Here is a 20,412-nt window from a genome sequence, read left to right on the forward strand (position 1 = left end):
AGAATATAACTACTATAATACTACTCCTATGTACTATTATATAACTATTATAATACTGCTCCTATGTACAAGAATATAACTACTATAATACCGTCTCCTATGTATAAGAATATAACTACTATAATACCGTCTCCTATGTATAAAAATATAACTACTATAATACTGCTCCTATGTACAAGAATATAACTACCGTATATACTCGAGTATAAGCCGAGTTTTTCAGCACAATTTTTGTGCTGAAAAAGTCCCCCTCGGCTTATACTCGAGTCAAGCGCAGGGGGGGATATTGTTATATACACTCCAGACACTGTATTGTTTGCACGGTGTAGGTTGCACTCCAGCCAGAAGGTCCATGGGGAGTGCAGCGGGATTCCTTCACTATCCGGCTCCTGCAGCAGCTCCTCGCTCTCCGCCTTCAGCTGCCGCCGGTCCGGACCCGCAAGGAGCGCCAGCATTGTCACTAACTGTGCAGAGAGTCATCAGTTTCGGCGTCGAGTCCACAGGAAGATGGCGCTCCCCGCGGATCCGTACCGGCGGCAGCTGAAGGCAGAGAGTGAGGGAGCAGCTGCACCTGAACAATCACCAGCCTGTAGCTGCCAGCTGCCGCAGGAGCCGGACAGTGAGGGGATCCTGATTCTGCGCAGTGCGGGGTCCACAGGAAGATGGCGCTTCGCGCGGTTCCATACCATGCCTCCAAAGCTGCTGACGCTCTGCGCGGTTAAGGGACGAAGATTGCCGGGGTCCACAGGAAGATGGCGCTCCTTGCGGGTTTGGGCCGGCGGGAGTTGAAGGCAGAGAGCGACGAGCAGCTGCACTTGAACCATCACCTGGAGCTGTCGCAGACGCCGGACAGTGAGGGCATCCTGATGCACTCCCCCTGGACCTTCTGGCTGGACAACCTTTTTTCCCTGGAACAACTGCAGCAGAATGTGAGTACACCGTGTAAACAATACAGTGTCTGGAGTGTATATAACAATATACCCTTCCACCCCCACCCCCCCTTGAAATGAATAAGTAAGAGTGATCTTTCAACTATTTATCCCCTATCCATAGGATAGGAGATAAATACTAGATTGATGTTGATGGAGGGTCAGGGTTTGGGGTGCAGTAGGTGCTGGGGAAGGGGGGGGGGGTTTGGTTGTCTGTCTGCCCCTTCCCTGAGCTTAAAGGGGCAGACCCCCACCACCACCACTTGGAATTCAGTCTGACTACAGCCAGGCTGAATATAGGGTATCTGCAGTGCTCCTGTTCCGTCGGGAATGGGTTAATAGGAGTACTACAGATACCCTACATTCAGCCAGGCTGAATTCCAAGTGGGGGAAAAAAAAAAAACAGTCCTCAAGCTCAGGGAAGGGGCAGACAGACAACCAAAACACCCCCTCCCCTTCCTCAGCACCCAGCATCTACTGCACCCAAAAACTCCGACCATTTTAATTTTTGAAATTTTCCAGTAGCTGCCACATTTCCCCCCTAGGCTTATACTCCAGTCAATAAGATTTTCCATTTTTTTGTAGTAAAATTAGGGGGGTCGGCTTATATTCGGGTCGGCTTATACTCGAGTATATACGGTACTATAATACGGTCTCCTATGTAAAAGAATATAACTACTATAATACTGCTCCTATGTACAAGAATATACCTACTATAATACACTTTTGAAAATGGACCTGTCTATGAGGATTACGTATGGCCAGGGTGTCTCTTTAGTCCCAGCCTTTCTTTAGACAGGACTGTACAGGATTTGTTCTTGCTCTAGATTTAAGCCAGTAATAAACGCACTGACAGATCTACATGACCGGGCACCTGTGCAGAGAATGATTCTGCTGACTTGGAAGAATTCTGATTTGTGAGCAATTTTTAGGCCAACCATTTGTTTTGTAAATTAAATCCTTCAGAGCTAAACCCGCCAAGAGAAGAAAAGATCGCAGCATCCAAAACATGGGCACAAGTTCAATAATTTGGCCCAAGAAGCTGCCAGCTGAAGCGGAGCACTCTGCAGTACTGTGAACAAGACATTAATAAAGTGCTGAGCATCTCGTCCGGTGACACGTCCTGCAGGGTCACCTATCATCACCAGCGCTTCATACATAAAGAGGTGTATGAAATTCAGATTCAGTGCAAGGACAGCAGACTAGAAGGTGATAAATATCAGACATTTGGGGTAATATATCAAAAAAGGTGCGACAGTTGTCAATAATAACCAATAGATTCCAGCTTTCAGGAGAAAAGTAATGCCTTTGCACCAGTTTGGAGCATTCTTCATTGCATGGAGTTGCCCACAATCCCACAAACCCAAAGTCTTAGGCCTTATTCACATGACAGTGACATTTTTACGCGATCTAACAGACAATAAATAGATTTACATGTCTGTTTTTAAAGCTAAGGCCCCATGTCACAGAAGGACAGCTAATTCACTAACCCATTCATTTGTATGAGCCCATGCACACGACTGGGATTTTCATGGTGTGTGGGCCAACAGTCCATGCCACAAAACTCAAGATAGGTCCTATCCCTACAAAATAGAAAAAATTATCGTCCGGCAATCAAATACTTAAAATGTAACTTTTACTTCATTGATATAAAAAACATAAACATGTTTCAGGAGCAAGAAAAAAGAGGAACAGCTTACGCGTTTCAGGACATGGTGTTGAGTCCCTTAGTCATAGCATGATAGGTCCTATCCCTGTCCGGTTTTAAAACCAGAGCCGCGGAAGCATGGCTAGTGCACGGGCGGCACATGGATGACATCAGATGACAGGTGACATTTTAGCTGTGTTACGGTACGTGGGGCCTTAACCGAAGGTCATTTACATCCATTCCGTTCTGTTCTAACCTTTTTGATGGTTGAATATTATCTGCCTTGTATCAGTTTTTAACTACGGTAGCATTAAAAAACAAACAGTTGAATTTCATTGGTCTTTCTTTTTTTGACCCAACCCTCAAATCCATTTTCCATCTCATGACCCCCCCTCCCCTCATTTTCTGTACATGTTACAAAGCCTGCACTCCATACACAGTTACAGTGAGAGGCAGAAACGGCTCCCAATACAGAAGCAAGAGAAAGAATCAGGGGAATGACACATGTAGTGTACAGTAGTTGTAGTGAATGACCTGCGTATTACAGTGTCCCTCCTCTGATCAGCAGAGATGCTGAAAGCTTAGCGATCAAAGATGACATTGTCTGCAGGGACATTCACAGCCTTTGTGGCATCAGACAATGAGGAGAGAATCCAGGCCTTTAAGCAGTGGCCAAGTCTATCTGCACCCAAGAAAACTGCGTCTCCTGCCAACACTTTGGCACAGGACTTTACTATGAGCAGCCAGTCTGTATGATATCAAATACCCTCCTTAATATAGAACTAAAAATCTGTAGTAGAATTCATTTAACACACTTATAGCCTGTATATATATATATATATATATATATATATACTGTATATATATATATAGAACATACGTATGACATTTGACTAAGGGCGGGTTCACACCAGCGCCCGATCTCCGTTTTGCAGGTTTCTGTTTTCTCCCCGAGAAACTGGACAGGAGACGGAAACCAGCAGGCAGTATTGAAAGTGTCCGCCCGTGAGCGTCTTCTTCTCTCCGCAGCGAAACGTTTTTTTTTTTTAACTGGAAACAAAATAGGACATGCAGGACTTTGTTTCCGGTTAGAAAAAAAAACTGGTTTCGCCGCAGAGAGCAGAAGACGCTCACTGGCGGACACTGAATGTCAGGTTTCTGTTTTCTGCCGACAGAAAACGGAAACCTACAAAACGGAGATCAGGCACTGGTGTGAACTCGCCTTTACAGGGTTTTCAGCTATGGCGTCCCTTCTATGAGCAAAGGTGGAGCTGCTAACAAGCAGAGACATAGCATGAAGCTTTTGGGCCCCTATACAAAGTCTGTACCGGCCCCCCAGCTGTAATGTATTGTTTATAGTATTGGTCTCCTCATATTGGCAAGACACGGCTTAGGGGCCCCCTAACACTCAAGTTATGCCCCTACTAACAAGCGTCTTTCAAAATTCTTCCTATAAACCTCCATTGTGAAAAAAAAAAAACCCTGAGAATATAACAATAGCAACATCTGGAAGCTGCAAGGTCCCAGGGTGCAAATCAAGGAGTTTGCCTTCTCCCCAGTACACAGATTGAGGGGGCAGTCATTTGTTTTTATTTTAGTATCCTATGAATAAGTAAACTACTGCTTCAGCTCAGGAAAATATAGATGACAACCAAGTTCTGCCAGGAGTCACCACCCAACTTTTCTGGCTCCTGAATGGCAAGCAAGCCTTAGTTTGCAGCAATATAGCTAAAGAATGTGTCACTGAATAATTACGGCAATGACCCTTACAAGTTATTTTGGTGGCCATTTACGGTAGCTTTCCTAGAAATAGATATAACTAGAGATGAACAGAGTACAAATAGGATCCATACTGGAAAATAACTCCGTGACTAGTATTGATCATTCCTATAGATTTCTTGTCAAAATTGGGAGTTGAAAGCTTTAATTTCTTAACATTTTGGACAAGAAATAAACCTGTGTAACACAGCAAAAATATACCAGTCTGACATGAGACTTATTCACACAGTGACCTGTAGATGGCGCTGTTATGCTCTTAGATAAGCTGATAACTCACCCTATGAAATATCACTGATTCACTTGCCTGGCCATTATAATATCATTTTGCCTTTGGATTCGGCTGAATGAATTCCATGCTACAAGAAAAAAACATTGCACTACGCCAGCATACATAAAGCGATCGAAGCTAAAGTGTCAGCTTAAAGCTTTATCAGATGGTATACCTTGGTGGTACAACATCCAGGAGCAATCTCATCCAGGTTGTATTTATACAGAGAATAAGAGTCCATGTACATTAAACATGGCAGACTCTTATATAGATAATCCATATTATTTGTAAAGTCTGCATTACTTAGCTTGGACTGGTCTTGAGTTACAACTTGTAATACATTTCAGAGATTTCAGAGCTGCATTCACACTTCGGTAGACTTCAGAACCAGGGGTGTAACTTGAGGGCGGCAGAGGGTGCAGTCGCGCCGTGGCCCAGGAGTCTTAGGGGGCCCATAAGCACTGGTGTCAGTATTGAGATTGCGGCTTCCATCTTGCCCATAAACCAAGGAGACCCACAGATTACCCGAACCACACTAAGGCTGATTAAACTCCTTAGACGTAACCATCACTATCAAGAATTCACTGTAGGGATGAGGTAGGGGGCCCCGGACACAAGATTGCATCGGGACCCACAAGACTTTAGTTATGCCACTGTTCAGAGCTAAAATTTCCCAGCATTCCCTGGGGTGCAGGGTCTGTATGCCTCAACCATCGGTAGTGCCACTGCCAGCCAGAGTCAACAACAGGACAGGTTTAACCATTAAGCCACTTCTATACACCCCTGGGTTGCTGTGCACTGTATTGCAGATCACTGCAACTGCACAATAGCAGGCAGGGACAATTCCAAAAATATAGTGCCAAGCCTGGTAAACAATGAAAGGGAGTGCTGTCATCCCTTGGGCCAGCTGGTCAGTGGGGGTGTCAGGAGTTGGAGCCCTTTCATCAAAGAGTCATGTACAGGGCTGGGGCCAACAAGCAGCAATTCCTTCCATTGTAGAAAGTTAGAGGATGTTGTATTGCTGCTATCACAAGTTAAGGGAACCATTTTTAGTGTTTGGTGTATCTCTTGGTGTATCTGACAAGAAGCTGCAGTCTCGAATACAACAATCTGAATTATGATTGCAGCTCAGGAGTATAATATAGACTTTCCTTGCGTCACCTCTCCTGGGCACCCTCAGGGTCTTCTCTGGTGGTCTTCTGGCCTGAGACTGGACCTCAGCTGTGACATGGGTTGTGCCGACGTCATGATGTTTTGACACAAGTGCCATGACATTGTCATGTTTAGTCTGATACAGTCTTTTAGGGCTCGTTCACACGGGGCATGGTATGGTGTATTTTGGTCCTGATTTTGATGTGGGAAGCCGTGTCAGAATAGGGCGAAAATGCGCCTGCCACGGCTTCCTCTTCTGGAGTAGGCCCAAATGAATGGGTCTAGTCCGGTGGATATTGTCGCGAGGCGGACACCGGGGTTGAATCAGCCGCAGAATCCGCCTGAAGAAAGGGCAGCTCGCTTCTTTTATTCCGTGAGCGGGAACATGCCGCTTATGGAAAAAAGTAAGCTAGCGGTCTACATAGACCTCTATTGTGAGGGGGCGGATTCTGACGTGGAAAATCCACCCCCTCTTTCCCCGTGTGAACGAGCCCTTACACAGGTCTGCTGCATTTGTATTCAACGTGTTTAGAACATGAACTTGCAGAGGTTGTCCAAGACTTCCCATTGAAGTGCACTTCCCAAAGACTGTACCTCTTCTTTACATCATAATCTCATTTAGGAGAATTAACTGCCGCCTGGCCATTTCCAATAAAATCAGAATTGTGAATGCAGCTCTGGGGTATGATACACAATGTATTCCAGAATCAGTACAAGACAAGTGATATAAGGTACATGCGCAATAACTCCACCGCATAGTGAGTACAGTTCTTGAGAATCCCACAGGCTCAGTACAGGAAAAGTAATATACACCAGCAGAATACTGAGCACAGCTCTTGAGCACAGACTGTAATGTAGGATCAATAAAAGATAAATCATGTAAATAATGAGATGAACAAATCCTTTAATAATGCAGAGATAGAGATTATTGTTTCTATTACTTGACCTTTTCTATAAATTCTTGGTAATGTCTTACAATTGTTGCAGATTTTCATTCTATGTGAGGGAAGTAGCTAGGACTAAGATGGCAGTAAAAGGAAGAATAAGGGACGTGCTGTGTATTCTGCCTGTTCCATTTAGCTGGGACGCAGGAATCCAGCACCTTCTAGTGTTATTGTGCCTCCTCATAGAGAACCGCAGACATTTTACAGCTCGCAAAACAACTAGTAATAAAATCTAAGCGGGGGTTGTGTGGCCATGCTGGGTAGAGAATGTAAGAAAAAGGACTTTACAACTTGCTATTTGTACCAGTACAGGTGGCATCCGATCCGATTTAGAAAATTAAAAGGAACCAGTCTCCTGCTGGAATAATCTGCCGCTTGCGGAACAGATAAAGAAATTATACATGCATTTGGATTGCAGGATAGCGGCGGCTAGGTACTGCCTATTATATAGTAATCTAGGGGGATAATGATGATTATGGCTTTAAATGCACCACTAGGAGTTATTTAAAGGGCCAGTCCAGTCCAAAAGGATTGTAATACTAATGAAATGGTAAATATTTCCGAATGAAAAGTCATAGACTGAAGAACAAATAGGTTTTACTAAATACCTATATTTAATTTTTCATTCTGCAGACAACTTCCTCCATGCAGCAGGGCAGAAAACAAATTTCATGTTCTCTATATTCAGGAAAGAGCTTTCTGCGGTGCTCATTGTGGCCCCCTGATGAGTAATGCACTTTATATTGTAACCAGAAAAGAGTGAGAAGGCCACTTTATCATAATCTTATTAAATAAACTGCCGAGAGGGGGAGAGGGGACCTGACAACTGCTCTGAGCAAAGTTCTGTCTGTTTCGTCACATATAAAATGCTTGTCTGAGATTTCAGCATAAGCTTATATTAGTCTGTCAATGGGAAGTCTTGGACAACCCCTTCAAGTTCATGTTCTAAACTCTTTATACTGTATATACATGCAGCAGACCTGTGTAAGAGACTGTATCAGACTGAACATGACAATTTCACGGCACTTGTGTTAAAGCATCATGACGTCGGCACAACCCAGCTGAGGTCCAGTCACCGGCTTTAATGGTCTCCTAGAGGACAGAGGACCACTGAAGAAGACTCTAAAGGAGCCCAGGAGAGGTGAAGCAAGTTAAGTATGGCCCTACGTAGCATCCGACAGCATAAAAGCGCTACAGGAAAAACCGTGGTGGCAATGCATTGTGGTTTTTCCCCAGCGTTTTTCACAGAAAGTCACAGAGAGGTTTCCACTGCAGACTTTCTGATTCCATTATACCTATAGCAAAACCGCTGCTGTTTCTATAGTTATAATAGACATGAAGCGATTTCCAAAACCCAATGGTTTTGAAAATCACAGCATGTCCACAGCGTGTATTTTCCCGCACTGTGGAGATGAGTTTTGCTAGAATCCCATCCACTATACAGTGACTAAAAAAATGCAACTTTCTTTTCTGCCGTGGGCAAACTGCCACGTTTACGCCACACGGGGCCCCGACCTAAGTTAATGTTTCAAACTCATTGAATACAAATGCAACAGACCTGTGTAAAGTAATAGACTTAACTTGACAATGTCATAGTATCATGATGTTGGCACAACCCATGTGACAGCTTTGGTTCAGTCACAGGCCTCAATGGACTCCTGGCGACCATGATGTCACCTCACCCAGGAGGACAGAAGCCCACCGAAGAAGACCCTGAGGGACCCCAGGAGGGGTGAAGCAAGGTAAGTATTAAGTGTTCCTACACCTCCCCTCTCTGAAGAGACCCTAGAGTATATTAACAGCAATTCTGGTTTGTGCTGAATAAGTTCGGCCCAAAACGAAGCAGGTAGACAAATTCACAAATCTCATAAGATTCACCCATCTCTATACACTATACAAATTTGCCAAATTTTTCAATATATTGAGATTAAAGGATAAAGTAAAGTTTACTAGTGCTTTCCCTGTATTGGATAAAGTTTATTACTAATAAGCAGGTCCCCCGAAACCCAAGAATTAGGCTGAGTTCACATGGGGTATTTTGGTCAGGATTTTCAGGCCGAAAAAAAGAAGCAACATGCTAATTCCGCTGCGCGAATCCGCCTGAAGACACTCCCAACTAGGCCCATTCATTTGGGCCTAATTCAGACTGGAGTTCTGTGACTGGAAGCCGCTGCACTGCAGCGGCATCCAGTCGCGGCTACCCGTATTTTGGACCGGAATCTGAGGCAACTTCCGCGTCAAATACCCATCTGAACTCAGCCTTAATTTTGCAGAGTGCAACTGGGGAGGTTGTTCCTGTGCATCCCCTCCTGGCATGTTGTCTCTAGGTCATGTGACTGACTCTGCTTTACTCTATGGACCTGCAGCAGGAGTACAGCAGAGCTAGTAAGTATCTGAGGTAGAGGGTGACCTGCATTTGTATTAGTAGAAAAGCTCTTAAGCTTAAGATATATACCTCAGGGAATGCACTGCAAGCTTTATAAATCCCTGCAAAATCCTTTTAGCTTTACATAAAACCACTTTATTAACCAGTTTAGGGAGTAATGCTGAGATTTGTAGTCCACACCTAGAGGCTCTTGTCTGTCCTGGTATTAGACTACAAGTACCGTACCATTAGTGACCTGCAGCAACCCAACATTCAGTGTAGAGCTTGAGTACAACGCAGCCTGCTTCGGCAGCGAGAACATGTCACTGTAAAAACAATTAACGTTCTTTCCATGAGATGTAGCATAAAAATAAGAAGCAGCAATCTGAATCAGCGATTGTAAGAAGGTGAAAGAATCCACTAAGTGATTTTATGTCTGTGATTCAGATGAAGAGCTTACAAGGAGCAGCTCCGTGAAAGTAATGTTCCCATTAATAAAAGCCTGTGCGCTCGTTCCACTCAGCTTTTCACTGCCTACGTTCCGCAGCTAATCTCCCAGACAAACTTTGATTCGCACCTTGTAGCGGCAGCGATTGTCCTGCGGGAGGTCATTCTGATTCCCGCACTATGAGGAATAGTAATAGTGTGACATTTTATTCCATGAAATCCTAGAATATGAAGGAAAAGTGCATGTCCAGCTACGCCATTCTAATCTTTATATACAAATATATATACTTTGTAGATAAATAATATTACTTATAGCATACTGGTTCTAAGTTACTGTCTGTATGGTACTCCAGAGCTGTATTTACTATTCTGCTGAGGGAATTACTCTGTACATACATTAGATTACTTACCTTGTACTGATCCTAAATTACAGCCTGTTATATTCTCCAGAGCTGCATTTACTATTCTGCTGGTGGAGTCACAGTGTGCTTACTTTACATTATCCTGTAGTAATCCTAACTTATAGGCCATAATATACTGTAGAGTTGTACACTCTATTCTGATGGTGGGGTCACTATGCACATTACTTTCCTGATCCTGAGTTACAGCCTGCATTACACTCCAGAGCTGCACTCACTGTTCTCTTTTATTATATTATATATTATATACAATACTCTTTGTTTTACTCTATTTCTTGTAGAAATTGGGTAGAGCATCTTTCTCCCCCTGATTCCTGTTATATTTATCTGGAATGTTACAGGGATGGGGCTAAATTTTGCCAGGTTTCCACCGCAGACTGAGAAGTTACATACACAACGGGGTACATACACAACCGTGAGCGTACCGCCGGCCATGATTGAACAGCAGAGGCAGCACACTGGTGTTACCTGTGCACCGGCATTCAAAATAAGCAGACACAAATCATCCCTAGCTTACTGTGGATACAAATAGGTGGCGCATGACAGGAACTTATGGCGCACAAAGTAGAGTGTTGTAAATTCAAGTTTACATTATTTTAAACTTGGTCTACTTTGTTCAAGAAAATCTGCGCAATATTTGTTCTTTTTCTGTGTCGTAAAGTTAGACACTTCTAAACCTCGCCCATTCTCGTGCGCATTTTACAAAAGTGTCAAGCCAGTCGTATTTTTCTGTTCTTTCTTGGGCACACTGTTCATAAATATGTCGGAAATGCCACGCACCATAAATTTTGGCAATAAATATAGACAGAAAAGTGTTTGACTTTTATTGATAAATATGCCCCAATGTGAGAGATTTATGAAGATCAGGTTTTTCGCCGTCAGTCTTCATATCTCCTGCACCAGCACAGGTTGCGCCTGATTTACAACGAGGCGCGTAGATCCTCATAACTCAGGTGCAACCACTGCTTCACTGTGCGCCTGCACTGACATGTACGCCAGCATGTAGAGCTCTGGCCCAATTTATGCCTATTTTCTGGCATAATGGAGAATAAATCTACTTGCCCCAACAAGCCCTTGCCATGCCCCCTTTTCGGAAAGTGGCAAGAGAGACAGTAACAAATGTGCCCCATAGGATTTCATATATATGAGGCAACAATTTGCAGGGATTCTACAAAATTAAACATGGTTGCTTTCTTTAAAAACAACACAACAGTCCATGGGTTATGTCTTTACAACTCTATCCCATTCACTTTAGAATGGGGGATCTGTAATACGAGATGCAACCTTTGCACAGGTATGGCGCTGTTTGTGGAAGACAGCAGCTGCTTATAAAGTAAAATGATGTAGTGAACAGCACTAAAGGATATAACATAAAGGGGTACTCCAGGACTTACAGTCATGGCCAAAAGTTTTGAGAATGATACAAATATTAATTTTTACAAAGTCTACTGCTTCAGTTTTTCTAATGGCAATTTGCATATACTCCAGAATGTTATAAAGCACATATAACAGCAATTACTTGCAAAGTCAATATTTACCTAGAAAATGAACTTTATGCCCCAAAACACATTTCAACATCATTGCAGCCCTGCCTTAAAAGGACCAGCTAACATCGTTTCAGTGATTGCTCCATTAACACAGGTGTGGGTGTTGATGAGGACAGGGCTGGAGATCAATCTGTCATGATTAAGTAAGAATGACACCACTGGACACTTTAAAAGGAGGCTGGTGCTTGGCATCATTGTTTCTCTTCTGTTAACCATGGTTATCTCTAAAGAAACACATGCAGTCATCATTGGACTGCACAAAAATGGCCTAACAGGGAAGAGTATCGCAGCTAGAAAGATTGCACCTCAGTCAACAATCTATCGCATCATCAAGAACTTCAAGGAGAGAGGTTCCATTGTTGGCAAAAAGGCTCCAGGACACCCAAGAAAGACCAGCAAGCGCCAGGACCGTCTCTTAAAAGTGTTTCAGCTGCAGGATCAGGCTACCAGCAGTGCAGAGCTTGCTCAGGAATGGCAGCAGGCAGGTGTGAGTGGAAAACAGCTTATTCGGAGAAGACGAGGTGAGCGCTACCACCAGTCTTGTCTCATGACAACTGTAAATCATCCTGAAACCATTCATGTGTGGGGTTGCTTCTCAGCCAAGGGAATCGGCTCTCTCACAGTCTTGCCTAAAAACACAGCCATGAATAAAGAATGGTACCAGAATGTCCTCCAAGATCAATTTCTCCCAACCGTCCAAGAGCAGTTTGGCGATCAACAATGCCTTTTCCAGCATGATGGAGCACCTTGCCATAAAGCAAAGGTGATAACTAAATGGCTCAGGGAACAAAACATAGAGATTTTGGGTCCATGGCCTGGAAACTCCCCAGATCTTAATCCCATTGAGAACTTGTGGTCAATCATCAAGAGACGGTTGGACAAAAAAAAACCTACAAATTCTGACAAAATGCAAGCATTGATTGTGCAAGAATGGACTGCTATCAGTCAGGATTTGGTCCAGAAGTTGATTGAGAGCATGCCAGGGAGAATTGCAGAGGTCCTGAAGAAGAAGGGTCAACACTGCAAATATTGACTTGCTGAATTAACTGATTCTAACTGTCAATATAAGCTTTTGTTACTCATAATATGATTGCAATTATATTTCTGTATGTGATAAAAACATCTGACAAACACACATAAAAACCAGAGGGCAGCAGATCATGTGGAAATATAAGATTTGTGTCATTCTCAAAACTTTTGGCCATGACTGTACACCAGAATCAGATCTCCGTAACCTGTATATCATGCAGGAAAGATACTGTAAAGTCATTCAGCTCCTGCAAACAGATGATCAGCAGAGATTCCAGAGTCTGATCCTTGCCGATCTGATATTGGTGGCCTAAGTATAGGTCATCAGTATTTAAATCCTGGAATACCCCTTTAAGAGTCATGAAGGTGGACTCTTATAAGCCTAGTAATGCCCCTACACGGCATTATTATTAGTTTGGACCTGATAGGCTCCCTTTAACCCGTTTACACTTAGAATTCCCTTATTACAACTCAAAAATATATAACCTCCAGCATAAATGGGTTAAACTGACAGATCAATTTGGGGTTGTCAGATTATCAGACTTGTATAAAAGGCAGTCATTTTGTAGTACAAGACGCAGAAGATCCTAAAACATGTCCTGTATTCATGTAACAAATGGCTGAAGTTGTCTTGGTAAATAGGATCGATAAAAGTGAAATTGACAGACTGTAGAAATTGCGGCAGATCAGCGGCAGAGCGGTTTCCCTGCAGTAACAACTAAACAGATTATTGCTTAATCACTTGCAAAATGTCTTCATTTCCTCTACCCCCGGGCACGGGAGCTGATGGATACAGCAAGGAAAATATCCTGTGCCAAGAAACGGTGTTTCTCCCTTCTGCCTGCTTTATCACGCAACGCTTTGAGTGTTTTTGTAATCTGTTTACACGGATCGCGTCTTGAGAGCTCCCACACGCACCGTTAGCCCTCAATTTAATATTACCAACAAACACACCATCTGGAAGGAGATGACTAGAGTCACATCTGGAGTTGTTAATGTACAGTAATGGCCGCCTCTTAATGGATGGTTCACGCCATGCCAGATGCACAATACAGGACTGTAAATATACATTGCTACACCCACACGGGTAGATTACTGCATGATAGATTCAAAGGCTTGCACAAGATTTGGTTGCTTTCTTCCTAAAAAAGTTCTACACCTACTGCAGCTTAGTCCCCATTCATTTCTAGGGAGCTGAACTGAAATACTAAGCACAACCAAGGACAATTGTAGCACTGCTTCTGGAAGGAGATCTCTGACTAATGCAGAAGGGGAGGTCAGTGAAGTCAACGCAGCTTATTTTTGTATTTTTAACCCATTCTGACCATTTTAAGGACAACAATAGCAAAAACATTAAAATGTGTTCCTTGTGTGTTGTTCTGCCAAGTATTTAACAAGGTTGTTTGGCCGCGTGAAATGGAAATTGGCTAACTTACGAATACTGTATGCTTTAAAGGGGTATTTCCATCTCAGCCAAGTATGAGTCCTGGTCAACAGGACAGGAGTTTTGGAAGCAGCTGAACACAAAGTCCCATAAAAGCAAATAAGATTTAAGGAAATAGTAGCACAGCACGCTACACTGCTTACATAACTCGGGAGTTACAGAAACAATGTAACTCACTGTGCTACACTGCTTGCGTAATTCCTATTTACCTCTATTGAAAACTGCAGAAATAGATTTAAAGGATTACATTCTGGCTGCCTTCAGTCACCAGTAGAGGGAGCCTAATGCATACTGTGCTATTATTAAGTTCAATGCATAAACAGTGGGAAGTTTTACAAAGCAAAATGTCTCAGGATTTTGGCATAATTTGCACCCGTCAAAAATGTGTTTGACATTTATCAAGTGTTTTAGACAATTTTTAGACAATTTTACAATTTGTATGAAAATAGGCATGGTTTATCTGAAAAGGGGTTTAAGATGTAGCACCACTAGAAAGCTACTGAATTCAGAGCACTGTTGGCTTTCCCCATTATGTGTCCGGGATAAGAGATATTGGAGCCCTTTACCGATATCTCTCCACTGTCAGAAGAGCGTTTCTGACAGTCTAGCTGGGCTGTGAGGAACCCCCCTCCTGACAGTACTGTCCATAGCTTTGTACTGTCAGATGGGCATTCCTTACCACCCAGCGATGATGCTAAGCTGTGAAGAAGCCATGACACTTAGTGTCATGGCTGAGTGGTAAGGAATGTCCCCTCTAACAGTACAGAGCTATGGACAGTACTGTCAGGAGGGGGGTTCCTCACAGCCCAGCTAGACTGTCAGAAACGCCCTTCTGACAGTCAATAGATATCGGTAACTGCACCGATATCTCTTGCCACGGGGCCCATCAAGGGAAAGTAGACAGTGTGCTAAATTCAGCACACTGTCGGCTTTCTAGCGCTATATATAACTGTGTGTGCCTGAGGACATGAAAGGTTCTCTTTAAATCAAGTACTGCTTAAGACGGTCTAGTCTAAGTCTGCACTGTCTAAAGCATAGACAGTATTAGTAAGTCTGTCCCAGTACGATGTAAACTCCTATGATGATTGCTAGGTATATATGTAAAATAATAAGCAAACCATTTCAGACCCAAAAAGGACATAATGTAGACACTGCATTTAAAGAATCTGTATCAAATAGCTGATAATATACTTTATATAAGCCCCACCCCTGAGGTTCCCCTTTTCAAATGATTGGATTCTCCCCCCTCCTCCTCATGCCTACCATACATTTTACACCCAGTTTATTGATTTTTTTTTCCATCATTTCATTCCTGATGTCTCCCAAACTTATTAAACAGGTAGGTGCTGGTTCCTGTGAGGGAGAAGGAGGCATTTCACGAAGACAGCAATTATTTATCACCAAATACAGACAAATGCAAATAACCATTTCCTATCTTCATGCCCATTTGATACAATCAAATTGAAATGTAAATTGAAGGAGGCAAAAAATATAATTGTTTGTGGAGTTCACTCCTATCGGGAATATAATCTGCCAGTTTTTCACTGATTTAATAATGAAAGCATTAAAACTATTTGGATTCTGAAATTAACCCTTTACCTATTATCCAAAAGAGCATTGTGCTGTGTGATTATAATAGTAAATCAGATTAGCCCTGCCATAGGCTTCGATCACAGTCCATCACGTATATATACATACTTTACAATTCCAATCATGGAGCATGGTGTGGAAAATAGAGGACCTGCTGACAACTACTGCTTCAAAAGATTAGTTAGAGAATCACTTACACTATATTCTTAGCCATGAAACACACGGCATCCCATGTGGTATCTGTTTTTTTTCTTTCACAGACCCATTGATTTTCAATTGAAGAGTTAGGTCTGTGCATAGAGCATACTCTAATTTTTCAGGGATTATGGACAACACTTGGTTTTGAATTTAGTCATGTGAATACAGATTTATGATGTAAAAAGGATTTTCAGCATACAATATCAATGAAAATTTTGGAAAACAATTGCCCCAAAGCTACAATGTTTGCTTTAACCTTAAAGGGGTATTCCCATAACCCTTGTTCACCAACCTGCAGGTTCTGTGCTCTGTTCACTTCCTGGTTTTCTCGGCACATTGGTGGGTGGGGTTTCACTTGCTCTGCTATCTGCTATGTTTGCAGTTAGTAATGAGGGATTGGTTGTAAATGCATTAGCATAGTATGAAGCTGATGTAGCAGAGCTCGATTTGAGTAAGTTTGCATTACATACAGAGGTACCGGACTCCCTATCTCAGCCCTTATCAGCCAAATTCAATTAAACCGGCTGATAACTGTTGTCTGTGGTAGAGACATACACAGCTCAGAGCTGCTGCCGAGCACTCAGCCTCTCCCCCCCCCCCCCCCCCCCGAGAGCAGGCAGCTACGTTATTGAGGGACTGAGCAGATAAGCCTGTGGTCTGGGGCCCGTGGTCATAGAAACGCATGTAAACAATAAAGTGAATAAATTAAGATAGCGGCCAAACAAAACAGTTTTGATAAAGCAATGTATTTAGAAAAAGTCTTAAATCTACATAAACTAGCAGTATAGATAGGATCCTTGCTATGGGACAACCCCTTTAAGTTGATGCTTTTTTTGAATCACATACTTCACCTATCACATACTTTACTGTTTTAGGCAGGTGTGATAAACTGCTGCAAAGTAAGAATGTTTTAAAAAATATTGTTTATTTTTGGCAATATAAAAATTAGGATATGTTCACATGGAGTTTTTTGCAGGCGGATTTTGACGCGGAATCCGCCTCAAAATCCACCCGCAAAAATGGCTCCCATTGACTTCAATGAGAGCTGTTCGCTTTTTTTTCCCACTAGCTAGTAGCGGAAAAAAGAAGCGACATGACCAATCTTGCCGCGGATTCCGCGGCTGAGTCAGTCGTGGCGTCCGCGGCTTGAGACACGCTCCTGTTTAGGCCTAATCAGGAGCGGGATGCTGCGATGGAATGCCAATGCTGCATCGGCATCCCGTCGCGGTTAGCCACGCGGAACGTTCGCAAGGCGGAAAAGGTTTCCGACACCTTTACGTCCGTGTGAATATGCCCTTAAAGAGGTGTTCCAATGTTTTATATAACCAGCAGTATATACTCAACAGTCCATTCAATGGGATATCCAGCAAAAAGTCTCATTTCGGGACCCCCATCTTTGTTTGCTTTTTGCCTATGCATCAGCGTGTCAGCCTATCATTGTTCATTCACTGACTGAGGGTCTTTTCCTCATTCACTTCATTTTGTTAATTGACAAAAACAAACTATTAACACTTCTATTTTTGATAGTATTGTTACTTTGCAGCATTTCTTCCACAACTGCCTATAACCTTTGCACAGTACTGTATTTTTGACCAAAACAAAGGAAGGGATCACAATCTTTCTCTATACCTCGAATCATGACATTGCAGATAACATAAATGGATCCCCAATTTTGCTGTGGGACCCATCATGACAGATAGGATTGTTTCATTCTAGTCTCCTGCCACTTACCATATTGACAGCGAGGTCCTTGGAAGCCTGCAGGACATAAACAACGCTGGGAATATCCTTCAACACAATTCCCTCCATTGAAGCACACTCCAGAATTGCAGGACGCTGGAAAAAAAAAGACAGATTTTTTTTTATTTGTAAATATAATATATGTCTATATAATGATTTTTTTTATATAAACAGAGACCTAAACGGGACATAACATAACAAAACTGATATCTTTTCCTCTGCACTTTTACAACAGGTGCAGGTTTATCTGATGATGTTCGTCTTCATGAAAAAAAATTTTTAGACAGATTAAAAACAATATTGAAAAAGTATTAGTGAATTCCTATATATATTAAATGGTCCAAAAACCTGCTCTCTTTTCTTCTCACCTCCTGTATTCTTGCACAAGCTGGTGGGTGGGCTTTGACTGTTTGATGGACACATAATAATGAACAGTAAATGCAAATAATATGCTAAGTAAATGTATATTACATTACATAGGTTTGGAGAGAAAAAAAACCACACACTGCTAGGAAAAACAAAGGACTTGTAGTAAACTCAATTGTATCTTTGTGTTTAGATATAGAGATAAGACTCTGTCCAAGTCTTTGTCAGCATACTACAAATAGCTGACCTGATAGCCTGGAAAAAAAGAGCAGGAGATAATAGCTCTGACAGCAAGTGTGATCTGAGAACTCACTGCTCTCCCCTTTAGAAAGCAGTAAGTCATGTCATCTGACCTGGGATGCCAAGGTCGGGTGCCTTGACAACATTGTGTAAACAATGGGGAGGAATCATTTTACACAGCAGGCAAACAAAGCAGCATTGCTAAAGAAAGGTATTTTGGAAAACTCTTGAATTTACATAAGCTAGCAGTTAGATAGGATCCTTGAGATGAGAACACCCCTTTAAAGCTAGGTTTACATGGTGTCATGAAGACTGTTAACAACACCACAACTAAAAACTGACTATATAATCACATTGCAACTTGCAACCTCTTGCAAAAAATCCAAACCGGTTAGATTTTTAGTAAAAAGGAACTAAGACATTTGGCGTTACCATGATAGATTATAATGCAAATTGAGCGTAATTGAAATTAGTATAACTTATCCATAATTTGGCCATTTTTTATAGGTAAGCACCAGAATGTTGCACACATGTTTTCAGTGGAGTGACACATGTCTCACTGTAGCCCCAACCTACATATTCATATTTTGAGTGCTGCAGGAACAGGGGGCAGCACTGTGAGAATTTAATTTTCATGTTGTGGGGATCTTATCATGGTCAATATACAGTATTATTCTATTATATACTATAGATCTCATTATCATTGTCATATGGTGAAGCCGTTGTAGTAGTCAGAGCATTTCTGGAGGACTAAGTAGACTCCACGGGATGGAAGCCATCCTGCACTGTGCCTAACAAATCCTCTTCATCATCTGGCAGTCAGCGCAATGCCCAGGAGACAGAGTGAGCCTGTATAATCCCCAGGACGTATCATCTTGCATTAAGACAAAGGATACTGTGTGCTATTCCACATACAAGCTCTAAGAATTACCAGTGGGCGCTTTCACTATTCTGTTTTATTTTTGCTGTCTAATTTAAACTCTATCACGCGGGTTCCATTATATTCCTTATATTCCATAATATTCTTTATATTCTTTGCAGACCGCAGATAAAAATATACACAAACCACATCCTTATATTATTGCTTAATGTCTCATTTCAAAGCATCGGTAACGAATATTCAGATATCCCCTCCCACCACCACCTCCAATAAGTAGTAAAGATGGCAGGGGGATAGACCTTGTTTTTATGGATCACACTTTGGGTACATGGACATTGTCAAGTTGAAACAATGGTTTTCCCAGACTATGGTCTCAAAACTGATTGATCGCATTTTTCTGATGTGTCATTATATGCTGTAGTATTAGGGCTAGTTCATGGCCAAGAGGAGGGCGGTATATGGCGCTGAATCCACGTCATAATCCGCCCCCTCACAATGGAGGTCTATGTAGACCGCCAGGCTACTTTTTTCCGTGATCGGCAACAAGCTGTCCTTTCTTGAGGCGGACTTGGCGGCTGATTCAGCCCCGTCCACCTTGCAGCTTCCCCCTCCGCATTAGGCGAAAATGAATGGGCCTAGTCCGGAGTGGGAAGCCGCAATTGTCGTAAGCCGCGACAGTTGTGGCAGGTGCATTTTGGCCCGAGAGTGACGCGGCTTCCCGCATAACTCTCAATGCCAAAATCCGCTCCCCGTGTGAACGGGGTCTAATCCACCGACACTAAAAAGCCAAAACCAGAAAGAGCTGCCATTGACTGTTGACCCTCAACCATATATCCTACCATATTTTACAATTGGTCATTTGGGCATGGTTGAGTTTTTCTGGCATTCACTATACAGAGATTTATCAATCAGAATTCCAGGTCATTACCGTAGTGAATATTTTAACACGCTTCAATTATGGTGACTTTACCGCATTGTAGATGACACCTGGCATTGAGAGCTCAGGCTTGTGCGTCCTTGCTCAGACATAGAAACGAATCCATGAATCTCATGCCAAGCAACTTATGCACTAAAGAAGCTTCCAAAGATAATAAGTCATCCTTTGACAAGTTGCTACCAAGGATAGACCATTGTTACATTTTACGCATTCAGCACTTGGTGGTCTTGTCCTGTTTTCAGAATTTGAGTGGCCATCACATTGCTAGTGATCTATTCTAACAATTACGTATTTCTACCGCACATCAAAACAGTCTGGGCAATTCTAGCAAAGCAAATAATTTTCCAGCAATAGTTAGTTTGTCATCCGACCTACCATGATGTATTACCTACTGAGCTGATGATACACAAGAGAAATGCTCCAATGACAAGTTCAACTCTGCTACATTTGTATGTGTCAACATGTGGTGGAATCTGGTATTTTATAGGTA

At 42.4% G+C, this 20,412-nt stretch overlaps 1 protein-coding gene across 1 annotated transcript in view; it reads right to left on the reverse strand.

Annotated features, from left to right (window-relative positions):
• The window catches only part of MEGF6 (multiple EGF like domains 6), a 267,534-nt gene that overhangs the window by 172,737 nt on the left and 74,385 nt on the right, over positions 1-20,412 (reverse strand). Inside the window, exon 4 of the mRNA XM_075279921.1 lies at positions 17,491-17,595. Coding sequence (XP_075136022.1) covers positions 17,491-17,595 — 105 coding nt within the window. The remainder of the gene's footprint in view (positions 1-17,490; positions 17,596-20,412) is intronic.

Source organism: Leptodactylus fuscus, chromosome 6 (assembly GCF_031893055.1).
Source record: "Leptodactylus fuscus isolate aLepFus1 chromosome 6, aLepFus1.hap2, whole genome shotgun sequence".
In the NCBI taxonomy this organism is placed as follows: domain Eukaryota; kingdom Metazoa; phylum Chordata; class Amphibia; order Anura; family Leptodactylidae; genus Leptodactylus; species Leptodactylus fuscus.